Genomic DNA, 14,287 nt, shown 5'->3' with positions numbered 1-14,287 from the left:
ATGCAGAGAATGAAACTCATTGCAGAAGCAAAAGAGGACCAATAATATAATTACAACGCGGTGCCTGTGCAGCCTGAGTTAATGCCGTGATTTGACATTGCAAGGCTATGCCTTCTCCCAGGAGCCCCACCGGAGACAAGGTTCACTCTAATTGGTTCCAAAGCACAACCTACCAACAACAGCCTTCCTCCGGCCCAGGAATGGTAATTTCCACACGACTGTAAATAGTGTTTGCAAACAATACAAACACGGTAATAAGAGGCTAGGTGGGTAATTAATGTGGTTACAAAGCAGCTTATTTGCATTTTTATTTAAAACTGCCTTCTTTAAAAAGCAGCTCAGATTTCTTTTTGCAAAAGGAGCCTTGGTTAAGGAATAGAGCAGTAATTACTCTCTTTAGGGGTTCTTTTATACATCCTTTAGGGAATTAGAATGAAAAGATAAGCAGAATTATAAAGGGAATCATGTAAAATATGAAATGCACTATAAACACTTAGTACTGTATTTACCATAAGCTAAGCTTGTCTTCTTCATTAATGGAATATATTACAAGCTTATGTTACAATCAAATTAATTGTGAAGATGGTTAAATAAGAATTATAACCAACCACTTTAATTCCCCCTCTCCTCTCCCAGAACTGACAACCAGAAATCCAGCGATGGCAGAACTCACTTTATGTGAGAACGTATCTACCTTGACTATAGGAAATAAGTTTTCAATGTCAACAACACAGTTTTAGAAAAGAGATTGAGAGAGAAAGGTTCAGAAAAAGATCAAACCCAAGTTATACTAGTATACGTAAAGTACCCGTGAAAATCAAACTTCTCTGCACTCTAGAAGCTAAACTCAAGTCAACATACAAAGGCTAGGAGTTTTTTTTTTAAAGACAGACATCTACAGGCAGGTTTGTAATATTGCCGAGTGGACAGTATCTCCTAGTGCCATTTAACTGAAGACTGAGCATGAAGTGCAGTTTTAAATGGGTTATTCTGGGTTTTGTCTCCGTCTTGTCTTAATTTTTTTTTTGTTGTTAAAAAGCTCATACTGCATTGAAGTAGTATTATTACAAAGCTTTATGCATGGTAGGGATTTTGTGAGTCACATTTCCAGATTAAGAACAGCAAGGCTGTGCTAAAGAAACAAATCACCAAAAAGATCACCTTAACATTTCCATGTATAAAATTCTGCTGACCAGAGGAAAATATTAAGGAATGGTAAGATACTCTGACTTCTTTCAAAATTAAATTTTAGATTTTTTTATATAAATTTGTAGCAGATGTTGGAAGGTGAACAGAACTATGAGAGTACAAGTAATTTAGTAAACTTAAAAGTCAATTTTGTCTTTACTGGAGGAAATCACGGCAAATTCACTAACTGCATTAAAACACACTCTGTTGGCTGCATACATTAGCACAAAATTCCAATCTAGCCTAGAAATACAAAATTAAAGACAGAACATAGGGTAAACTGTATATTTCCAAACCGTTTTTTCACCACCTTATTCAAGCATATTTTCAGGAACTATGAATCTCTTGTACAAGGCACAAAACCAAAAGAAGATAAAGTGACCAGACCATCATAAAAAATTCTTTTTTAGTTTTGGTTTTTTTTTTCCTACAGAAAATGAGAAACACTCTGGTTCTGTTCCTCCACAGGTGATACTGTCTGGCCATTCTGAAGGAGAGAACATCTGCAAACTAAATAATAGTCACCATCATGACAAAAAGTCTGTAATTGGCAGGTGAGCAGGGTCTTGTGGAATTCAGCTCTCTGAAACTCTGTGCCTTTGCAGGATTTTTTTCCCCTTTTTTGTTTTTTTCTAAACCGTCCTCATGTGCTTCTTGCAGTAGGAAACCCTGTCTTTCTCTGGCATCTTGCCTTGCCCTAGGGATGGATGAAACAGGCAGTAACAACCATGATTTGATGGGGCTACAGTGAACTGCAAGATCAGAAGGGCTTACAAACAGCAATGGACACCCTACTCGAAGGATATTACAGCCTTTTCCCTAATATTGACGTAGAACAATCTTCACTTATACATTCTTCTTAAGTACCATCACCTCTCCTAGCTATAAAGCTCATCTGTTGTACCACTATTCTTTTCCTTCACCAGCATCCGACCTTTCATTATTAGTAGAAATCTTTCTGCTTGCCTTCTCTATGTTTGTAAAGAAGTCCCAATTTATTTCAACATGCCTCATTATATGGGTTCTCATATCGGAGAAAAAGACAAAGGAAAACAAAGATTTTTGTCTTTTACAGAGTAGTTCCTTCATTCATGTTCTCAGACATTTTTAAATGTCATTTCCTACACATGTAAAAATTCCATGGTGCTAAACCACTTCAAACTCCCTCCCGCCTTGCTGGACATTACTAAATTTTCTCCTGCATTTATTACCTATGTTATCACCATTAAAGAAATTCTCTACTTAAAGATGTGCCAACAACATAAACCAGAAAATTAATAACAAAATAAAAAACCAACACTACAAAATGTTTATTTCTATTTCCTTAATTCTCATTCACTGAATAAGAACTGAGTTCCAGGAACACTTAGTACTGAATTCTTTGCAGAGATTTACTTCTCATGTTACTTTTATGCTCACTACCGCACACAGTCACACTGAATTCCATTTTACTGGTAGCAAGCAGAGTCCAGAATTGTCAAGCCTTGGGCAGGCACCTAAGCTATTTTTACCATGTGTTTTCCTTGTAAATTGTCACATACATACAAAGAATTAATATTAATGATCTTTGCATTATGTAACCAAAATTCTGTATTTCACTAAGTACAGTATAGCAAAGATCAAAAACTGACTTAATACATCTGCAGTCCTTTTCCAAGTAGATAAAAGCTAAAATACAGCCACATTTTTAAGAAGTGCTTTCCTTTTTATCCACTTTCACATTTAGCATTCACTTTATGTGGAATCCCACCTACCAAATGAACCAGAAAAAAAATATCTTTGAGAGAACCATATTGAGAAATAAAACATGCATCAAATTAATTAACCATTTTGAATTTATCCCTGTTTACTGGAAAGATAAGCCATATGAGGTCCTAAATGCTTGGGAAATGCCCACCAAATCCTTCAAAGCCTCCTGCACTCACTCACACTGACTGGCCTTATATTTCATAAATATAATTACTTTAAAATATCAATGTATTTATCTGGATAATAAAACTCTATCTAGTGCAGAACTAACTACAGAGGAGGATGTAGGTACAAAACAGCTCAGCTGTAGCCAGTACATCAACTCTGACTAAAGGAAATCAGTATTCAGAGGGATACCCAGCCCTGAAAAGTTAGGGGCTTAACACATCTGCTATATAATTCAGACTCTGTTTTACAGTGGTTTCATTACTAACCATAAAAACTGTAACAGTGGAACTGTATAAACAAACTGAACAGTGTTTTTACTGTAAAACATGAATGTAATATAAATATTTGCCTTTCCCTTTTCTCAGCATCCGTAATAAGAGCAAATTCATGCCATATGTTTATAGTGTACAAAAAAAAACCAGACCTCAACAATTCATCCATGTAAATGCTGGTTAAACTAGTTTATGTTTTTAACTTCGTGTGGGGTTTTTTTAAAGCACAAATTTCCTCACAAATCATTAAAAAGCCCCTTGCTCTTGTCAGTGGCTACCTGCATTGATTGGCAGCTGGTTTTAGAGATGAACCTGGCAGAAAACTTGAAGATCACAGATTCCTTACTGATAACAAGATCAATAGCTCTGACAGGTTGAGACATGTCCACATGGGTAGTTACCGTCCCAATACACAAATGATAACAAGATCAATAGCTCTGACAGGTTAAGACATGTCCACGTGGGTAGTTACCATCCCAATACACAAACCTGCAACTGAAGAAAACTGCTGCCTCAGAACGTGTCAGAAAATTTCAAAATACAAAAGCAACTGCTTTCCAGATTCTTATATTCACATACTGTATTAGCAGGCTGTATTACATTTCGTTTTCCTTAGTCCTGTGCATGCACGCTGCTACTTCTTAAAATTGATGCCTACCATTGTTTAACATGCATTGTCCATCTGTATTGCGAAACTAACTTCACAGCACACATCACACTCTTAAGGTGTCTCAGATTGTCCATCTGTATTGCGAAACTAACTTCGCGGCACACATCACACTCTTAAGGTGTCTCACCTGAGCAGATTATGCACAGAAACCTACTGAATTTGTGAACATTACGGCCAAAGTGTGGTCATACTTTCATACTGGTCTCAATCAGTTGTTACCAGCACCAGTACTGGTTAAGGCTTATACTGTCTATTCGCCACCAGTAAGATAAGGTCCAATTCCACTGCAACTACAGTTAATTAAAAGATTCCTTCACTTCAGAAAGATCTGGAACACACCCTTAAAAAGAAAAAAAAAAAGCATTATACTCAGCAGCAGCAAGAATGCTTTAGTTGGAGTGTTCAGAAAGATCTGGAACACACCCTTAAAAAAGAAAAAAAAAAAAAAAGCATTATACTCAGCAGTGGCAATAATGCTTTAGTTGGAGTGCCTATGGCTGCAAGTGAGCCAGGTTGACACAGAATTTATTTTATTGCGTTAACTGTTAGCTTAATAAAAGATACTGCCTCTTCCTGCAAGGCCTTTTCCCCACAGCAAGGTTTGGATAACCACTTTTATCTTGATTCTTCAGCATGGTCACTATTCAGAGCACTAGAAGATGAAATATGCCTATACATTGCAGGCTTTTATAACCGTATATTACACTGTGATGGCATGTCAGGCAATAATACACAGTTTTAGAATATCGTGCTTTGAAACAATAGAATTCTTTATTACAAACTAACAGCATGATATTTGAAATAATATTTTCACAGAAATGCATGTGCTCTAATAGTAGGATATTCTGAAATACTTCCTGTTTTGAAGAGATGACTTTTTAAGAGCCTCTACTTTGCAGCGCTTTGAAACACTTTAATTCTGTACTAACAGACTGTGCCTTCATTCAGTCTTTACTACATCTCCAAAGCCATCTTTTATACATTCTTCATTTTTTTCCATAAATTAACATCTGCCACTAATCACAACGAGATGTCCTCCCTGAATCATTCACATAAATCAATTCCAAGAACCATCTTTTGGGGTGGTTCTAACGTAGCCTTACCTAGTCTTGGTACAGAAATCCTGTAGTCATAGTCTGCCCAATTGATAGAAAAAAAGCTCACAAAACTAACATCCAATAGACAGAAAAGGAAATTTTATCTTCTGTATCAAGATTAGCATCCATTAGTAGCGAGAAAGACAGAAGAATATTCTACAGAGCTATTTTCTATTCCACACACATACACAAAAAAAAAAAAATCGGAAACCAAGGACACCAGTGGAGATGAAATGCTGTGTGGGAAACCAGTCCCCTTCCTTGAGGAGGACACACCCATAGGCGACACAGGAAAACTGTTGCCCATGTCCTGTGTAAACATGCCCAGCTCGCTTCTCGTCTTTCTGCACTTTTCAAGATTACAATTGGAATACAAAGACTCACTTATCAGGTTTTAATTTCACTCAGTTACTTAATCAGCAAGAATATAAATCAGTCCTTAGGTGGAGAATACTTTGGGGGAAATGAATACAGCAAGGAGTTATGTTTATTTTGCTGATTTTCTTCATAGCCATTCTCTCTTCTCTTGTCACATCTCTACCTCATACGTTTCTACATATAAAGCAAACCCACATTTCCTTTTTACGGTTTAATCTAATCTTTGATGTAGCTGTAGGCTTAACACTGAGGAATAATTACAAAAGAAACATTATACTTTTTATGAAATATTAAACTTACAATCTATCTTTTAATATCTGCTTCAAAGACTATTTGACAGGAATAAATGAATGAGAGCTTCTTGGCAAGAGAAGCTGTGATTTATGAAATATTTTATTCATTCATATTCTTAAGTATTTTCTTGAGAATACTGCTAACATCTGGAGCTACGCAGTCTTATCCAAACATTCTGCTCATACTCAATTAGAAAATTATATCAATAATAATGTAAAACAAATTACCTAGCCTCTTTTCCTGGAGCATAGATTTCAATGTTTGTCAGAGCAACTATGTGTACAAACAGCACTGTAGTGTTTTTCATTAAGCCTTGAAGTCAATTAAGCTACGAATTGGAAGAATCATTCCTCCTTTGCAAAGTATTGATATTTTTCCTTGGCTGCTTTCAGGCCTTTTCACTACTCAAGGAGAGATTTATGTTTGACAATTTCTTTCTGATTAAAATGAATCATAACTCTAGAATTCTAATTTCCTCTTTGCCGAACAAGAAATTATCAGTTTTAAATTGATATTGAATGTCATTGTGCATGAACATTCTTTTTTGAGATATCAAACGTAAAGCTATACTGATTTCTCTTTTTATCTGCCTTTTTACACACTTTCTCTTCCTTTCTCTCTCTATGTATATATGTAGAAAACATTACATTGTACCAGTATAATCAACTATACCTCTCTATAAAAGTTGTATTTTTCAGACTGGCTAGACCAGTCCCATTAAAACTTGTCACAATGCTTTATGTAAGGCAATTACCCTCTATTTGCAATATTAGCGAAATTCTGCTGTAGTTTAGAAAGAATATAACTGGAATATTGCAGGTTGCAAACAAACGTCAGTTAGCTAAACTAATTAGCAAGTTTGTATGGGTAATCCCTACTCAAATGGCTCAAACTCTCTATAAAACAGCTCTTCAGACATAAATTGTTAAAAACAAAGTTTTCTAGATTTGTCTCCAACAGCCAATTAAGATCAGTTTTAATTTGGTTTTTAAACATAATGGCAGCTAATGTGAAAAATCTTATTTTCTCCCATTAGTCTTCCTGTTTTCTCTAAATCTTAAGAATTGGATCTTTCCAAGCCATTTAGTTGTCCCATTTTCTCTTTATAAACTTGATTTTCAGCTTTCACTAAAAGCAGATTAAAAGTGGGGTTTTTGACCAACAATTTATTTAAAAGAACACAGGCCCAAAGCAGAGCTGCCTTTCTGCAGACACTCAGTTTATGGCATTCCAGAGAAGGATGTCACAGACTCACTAGGGGAACATGCTGGCTGGTTTCCCTGAGCACTGTTGCATATGCTGTACTTTATTTTGAATTGCTGCACTACAGTAGCTTTGATTTTGGTTTTGTTTTGTTGCGGTTTGGTGGTGGTGGCTGGAGGCCGTTTTAAGAAATTTCTTCTTTTTCCATATGTATTTCAGGCTTTAGTCTATACAGACCATCAATTAGATGAATGTAGCAAAACTTGAAATAATAACAGTTGTTTCTTTATACATTTAATTATTTTGTCTTCTTGAAAAATAAGCAGAACTCTCTTTTGCATCAGACAACAAAAAGAATGAAAAAGGAAATATTCTTCGTCCAACCGTTAAACCTTGCGTACTAAAAGCATACCATCCCACAGAAAAGCCAGCATAGGATACACATTGCTTTGGGTAATATACATGCTATTATGGAAATACCAAGGTTTTTACCAACGCAGTACACTTACAACATGTAAATACACTAGAATTCAATATAGCAAAGATTTTGTTAGTTATGAAAGCATAGATCATGCAAATTAGAAGAAAATGTGGTTTGGACATTCAGTTTAAGAGTAAGAAAGTATTTATCAAATTTCCACCTCTCAAAATATTGGAGGAAGACAATATTGATAGTGCAGCTAGGAGATTTAATCTCAAAAATTTACAAGAAAACGTGAAACCAGTAGGCAGCACTATTGTTGCCAACAATACCATGAACATGAGGCTTTGTAAGGTTGCATCCTAAACAGCTGTATTTTTTTCAAAAATTGGTTCCGAATTGAAAAATAAAACAATTTCCTTTCAACAATTTTGCTTTCTCTAGGAACAAGGGACACAAAATACTGTGGATGCTTTGAAGCTCTTCACAGCAGGATAGTTCCAACTATGTATTGAGAATTCATCTGAACTATTTGCAGAGGTTGTTGACATTTCTGTTAAACTCTTTCATTTTATAGAATAATTTTCTATTAACAACTTCCTATCCCATAGCTACACCTACAAGCTAAAAATTAATATTTTACATAAATATTTTAAAATTAGTATCAATCAATCAAATTAATCTTTAGCTCTTTGTTTTCAGTAACTGACTTTGGGGCAGGTTTTTGTGTTTGTTTTCCTCAAGATTGCTTACAATTTGATGTAAATTTTAAGCATCTTGTAATTCATCAACTAATTCTCTCCTGGTTACACACTCCAAGTAATTAAAGTTCAGTAATAACTTATTCTTTCTGCTCCAGCACCTGCATTTCATTTGTTTATTTTCCCAGAGTCATAAATCTGAGGGACTGTCAACGTGCCATAATATTAGTGCAATAATCAAAGTTAATTAGTCCCTCTCAATAAACAACAACAAAGCCATTACAAAGATGCATTGAAGGTTTTCCAGCTACCTAGTTTACAGATGAGATTCTTTTCTGAACAATTAGAATTTGAAAACTTAGTAGATAAGTGTAGTGCTTCTGAAGTAATTTGATCTTTAGTAATTTTCATTCAATTAACAATTCATTAACTTTCGGTGAGATAATATAGGTATTAAGACAAGTACTCCTGAAGCCCCATTGCCTTCAAAGTGCTCAGAGATATGTTTAGAATTAAGGGGGTAACGGGATATTTTTAAAATAAAAGGTACTCAGTACTGCCTTATTTTAGTTACATAAAAAACATATATAACCATATTTAGCTGGACTGGGACTACAAAATCCAAGAGAGAGAATATCACCAAATCCCCAAATCCAGTTCTATTGAACTTTAAGCAGTGCACACTATGCTTTTGCCCCTGTTGGAACTCTCTTGGAATTACATGCCACTGAAATTTTAAAAAGAGCTTTAACGTGAAGTATTTATGGCGAACCGAAGATATTTTTCCTTCCCAATCCTTTACTGTAAATCATTAATATCATGTGGGCAAGAGAAAAAGACCTAAAGCCAAAGACTGTTTCTTGAAGAAACTTGTGGTTATAAAAATTAGCAATATTACAAGCATCACTTATATGGAAATACTTGTAAATAAGTACTGTTTGTCTTGCAATAAAAATATTATAATTATCTGTAGACTACTTATGTGTAAATATTAATACTGAGTGCTCTCCCATATCATCTGGGAGCAGTTGAAATATTTTCAGAGCTTGGGGAATAAAGCTAAAACACTCATCACTAATTTCAGCAGAAAAGAAGCAAAATTCCGAGAATCTGATCCTGCGTTTTATTATTAAGTAAAGTGTATAGGACTCTGTTGACAGACTGTCTCCTGGCAGTAAGCAGTCATAGCAAGCTCAGACAAAAGTAGCCTGCAATCTTTACTAGCAAGTAAGTGATTATGGGAGGAATAAATTAAGAACACTGAATAAATTTTAATAAGAGCCTTGGAAGATCCAAAAAAAAAAAAAAAAAGGGAGGGGGGGAAGGTAGGAGTCAAAGAGAAAAAAGGGAACAGATAGTACTGAAGAGCTTGTATTTGCATGACAAAATGGAAGAAAGACAAAAGAAAGAGGGAAAGAAACAGGAAGGAAAAAAGCTGAGACAGACTGCGGTGCTGTTGGGCCTGACAGACTAGAAAAAAAAAAAAAAAAGGAGGGGAACATTATTGGTTTTGAAAAGGGTAAGAATGATCCTCTGAAACCTCTCATAGTATGAAAACCATGGGCAAAATAGTGGTTGTCTCTAATATCCGAGTGTGTTACATTCTCCTTCAGTTAGCTATACAGTTTGGTTCTGGAAATGTCCTGTCCTATGAACCGTGAAACATGCCTCAGCAGTTCTTTCAAACCCCCTCGCCCTTACAAAGCATGTGTGTATAACATGGATCACAGCGCCTTTCGGTCCAATGCGGTCACATGAAATGAGAAATCTCTGTCACTGGTATACCAGTCACTGAACAGGATCCTACAAAAATAAGGCAAATGCCTTCTTCCTTAGATTTTTTCATGGCAATGCAATATCTGTTAAACCGCTGGTACTGCACAAAAGACTTCACATCTTGAAAAACACAGCTTAGTGTCGGACGCTATGTACATTCACTTACCCATTCCACAAGAATGCGCTGGACGGCGTCGTTGCCTCTTGATGCATTTCTGCAGGCCAGGATAACATATGCCCCATGCAGTGCAAGAGACTTTGCAGTTTCAAAACCTATGGTGAAACATTTTCTTAGTCAGAAATAGATCTCAATAACAGTTTTTAATTTACCTGAAAATGTGAGCCACGCACTAAAGGAGACTAACGCTACCTGCAGACTGACTACTGACTATTTGATAGGCACCTGGACCCAGCTTTTAAGAGCACATATCAAAAAAGGTCGACACCTCAATTTGAGCAAAATCACATGGAGATAACAACTCTTTTTTCCAAACCCAGCACCACCCCATCTGCAGAACACTGCTGCACAAAACCAGGGACCTGAGAACCATCCAGTGTTAAACCACTCCCAGGAGGGGGTTGTCGAGCTCAGTCTTAGAAAAATTAAGGAGATCTGTAATCTACACGTATGTTTTACTTTCCACATGCTTTAAAATCTTTGCTAAAATATTCCTTAAATTAGCTGTGTAAAATCAACTCATTTTTTGTCTCATCATCAACTGATACATGGAGAACAATTTTTCACAACTGCTGTCATTATGAATAATCAATCAAATACCCTGCAGCTTCAATATATTGGTTACAGTATCATGGGGCTGAACAGGTCACTGGATGTACCAGATGACACAGAGAAAAAACAATCCATGAAAAATTCCCACTTTTGCATAACTTGCTGATATGATTTAATCTCCAAGCACATTCTTTCTAAATCTGAAACCAGTGGACAGAGAGTTCACAATTTGCTGCAAGTAAAGTGCAGCATGAATCTATATCCCGAGGATTTTTTCTTTCGTTCATAGAGCAAAGTTTCACAGTGAATTTCTAAATGACTGTACACAAGCTTTTTTTGCAATACTGTTAAACATTTCTTTCCCACTCTGAATTTGGGTACTTCATTCCTCTCTTCCAAAAGGAGACTTCAGATTTCAGATTAATTTCAGTTTGTTAATTTGGGACTGTACTGCAATTTAACGAGATCAGTTCAAATTATGAAACTGTCCACCAAGACCTGCAACTTTTTCCACCTTGACATCATCTGCAAGCTTTGTAAGAATACTCTCTTTCACTGTTCACTTCATTAATGAAAAGCTGCATGGAAGTTGGTCCAAGGCAGACTTTATTTAATTTGAAAAAATCAGTGAGAATTTACACCAGGAGATGATGAGTCCTTGGGACTCATAAAGTGCAGAGAACTGAGCCAGAAATTGGGTTTCTATTGGGGTGAGCTACTAGGTACTTGTGGTGTATTCAATAGCCTCACTGGGTGCCCATCTCCATGGAGAACTGTAACAATGACAGAAATTTCCATCTATCTGAAAGAGGCGTAACAGAGCTTAATGAGTTCCTATTAAACAAGCTTAAACTAGAAACTGAAGAATCAAACTGAAATGTCCACTGATTTGAGCATGTGAAGAAGTCAAAGAAAAGAGGTATTTGTTTTAGCTTTATGACATTTAAAGCATGTTCATGCTTTCCTTTTAAAAATTGTTTACCAAAAAGCCTATTAACATCGGCTGTTTCACTTCCAAAACACCCTGGAGCAACAAAATTCAGTTACAAGACATAACTTACATTACAGAAACAACCCAGATTCATTCGTACCATTCTCTGCAATAACGTATTTATGGTATTAAGTCCAAGAAATTTTCTTGTATCTCTTTTAAAGCCATCCATTGCACCAAGCAACTTTAATTACCTGGGTAATTCATTGCATGCACGTGAATTCAGCTGCAGCATACGCAAAGATTTCCCCTGTTCCTAATTCCACTTTAAGCGTATTTACCTAGAGTTTTCCATGTAAGACATGTTGTACCAGAGAACTATTAGCTAGCTGTATGCTTCTTGTTTTGCACAAAAGACACTTATTTTGAGCAGCTTACTATATTACTAAAAACTAGTTGGAATGCCTGAGAATACAGTTTTCTACATACAAAGATCTAGACCTGGCAGGCAGTTTAATTAACTAAGCGTGATGATGTTTTGTTAACTCTACCTCCTGTCACACTGTGCAAAATAATAAATTCCATGCCATTCTCTGTTACAGTTAATAACTTTATTCTCATTAGAAACTAAAGTGAGAAAGATTAAAATTTAACCAAGTTATATGCTGCAAATTTAGTTAATTTTAATACCACCTTGATTTTTCCCTGCAAACTTGGAGATCAGTGTTAAACTCTCCTCTTCAGGACATACTTGCTCTTTTCTGGGCTACCAAAGGACGATTCTTCACCCTTAGGCAGGCATGTTCTGGATCTTCCCATGAACTTATGTGCTTAAAAAAACTTTTCAGAGGATTTCTAAGCAGCAGTCAATCCTTCCATCCAAAAGATCACCACAGGACAACTAATGATGTGTCTCCCCATCAGACATATTTTGAACTATTAACTAATTCGGGAACACTCTTGCACTGTATTTAGGACAGCTAGATTTATGCAACAGGTGAAAAACAAATCCAGGTCCCCCAAACCACACAAACTGAAGTCAACTACTGAATTACTGGCTATAGGTAGGGATTGTATACAGCTATTACTATTTGATCTTTCTGTCACTTTGTATGGAGCATAATTCAAATATAGTTTCATAAATCAAAGTTAAACCACAAACATCATAAACACACAAACAACAGTAAAACCTCACCAAAAAAAAAAAAAAATCACAGTAGCATTGAAGAGAAAGAGAAATCTAAATAACTATGTTAAGGACATGCATAATTAAGAAACCAGAGCAACCTTAATTCTACCCACAAGAGCAACTCTGTGGACTTCAAAAGAACCAAAGCCACCTTTAAAACGTCACTGAAACTGCAGCCATCAACACGCTCTCTTACAGTGCATGACAGCAATGATACCGGTTTCTCTTCCAGGACACAAATCTTATCCTCCAGTGGTGAATCCTCCCTGTACCACAGTGCTAGGCTATTGCAGCTGCAGAGCTATTCAACCCGGGTAAAAAGGACAGCACAGCCCACGGCCAACAACGGCTCTTGCTGTTTACGTTCTGCCCGGCTGCAGGCTGGCCAAGGGCGCACATGGCTGGAGGAAACTGTGCCCAGCCTCAATGTACTATTGTTCTGTGCTTCACTTTTCAGATTTCAAAGCAGGCAACTCAAAAAAAGCTGCTAAACTTGAATATCTTTTTACAGAAAATCACCCGTTACATACGCGTTGTCGTTTTTTAAAGTAGGAACAACTACGCCAGGAAAACAGCAGAGGATATTGTACTTGTGCATCAAGGACAGCAAATTAAAAAGAGTAAGATAGATACTTTCCCCAGATTCATTCCTACTTTGGAAAAGCAATCATACTGTATTTAAATACTCTATACAATACAATGTTGAGCAAATGTTTCATACAACTGAAATAAATTTCAAGTGATTGCCCTGGAAACGTCAAGAGACAAGACTGTCCTGAGACCAACTCCTCTTGCTGCTGTTGCTCTAGCTGAACGAGCTCTAATCTGACACACAAAAGTGAAAATCCTGTTTAAGAATAAGACACACATGAGGATAAACGCTATGGCACAGCCCTCTACATCAGCAGCTAACGTAAAGGACTGGTAGCAGAACTAATAAGAGAGCTACAAGTGCATGGGATTTGCTACAGACGTTTAAAACCCTTCAGTCCTTTACTTGGAGCAGGCTTTTCATGAGGACTCAGAAATTAGCACACAATTTCCTTCTTAATTTTCTATGATGATTGTTCAATTCAATACTCTCACACTCCTGTCTATCTGCAGTCACTGTGACTGAATTTTGGGATAGATTTTCAGCTCACGGTTTCAATTAACAAGCAGTTAGCATCACTCAATTAATGCTCACTACATTGTGTCAACATCCACCAGATGAGTAGATGGCTGTCAAACAGTGCAACCTCCTCTATAAAACAAAGAAAGGGAATCACCGAGTGGAAAAGTAATTCAGCAATTTATTGTTTAAATAAAGTAGACAGTTTACAGACCATTTATCATCGGGGGACATTTTGTAAGGAATTTGCATTGTATTGGGTCTGGCTGAGATGGAGTTAATTTCCCCATAGCAGCCTTCATAGTACTGAGTGTTGCAATGGGAGCTACAAAGGTGTTGATAACACCAGTGTTTTGGCTACTGCTTGGCAGCGCTCACAACAGCACCAAGGGTGTCTCCCGAAACCCCA

The 14,287-nt window shown here is 36.5% G+C and overlaps 1 protein-coding gene across 1 annotated transcript in view; it reads right to left on the bottom strand.

Annotated features, from left to right (window-relative positions):
- WWOX (WW domain containing oxidoreductase) overlaps positions 1-14,287 on the bottom strand; it is a 125,709-nt gene that overhangs the window by 91,873 nt on the left and 19,549 nt on the right. The window contains exon 4 of the mRNA XM_010080182.1: positions 10,084-10,190. Within this exon, the coding sequence (XP_010078484.1) occupies positions 10,084-10,190 (107 nt within the window). The remainder of the gene's footprint in view (positions 1-10,083; positions 10,191-14,287) is intronic.

This window comes from Pterocles gutturalis, unplaced genomic scaffold (genome assembly GCF_000699245.1).
Source record: "Pterocles gutturalis isolate BGI_N339 unplaced genomic scaffold, ASM69924v1 scaffold2509, whole genome shotgun sequence".
In the NCBI taxonomy this organism is placed as follows: Eukaryota; Metazoa; Chordata; class Aves; order Pterocliformes; family Pteroclidae; genus Pterocles; species Pterocles gutturalis.
The sequence above is the reverse complement of the archived record's forward strand: the minus strand, read 5'-3'. Positions and strand labels throughout refer to the sequence as shown.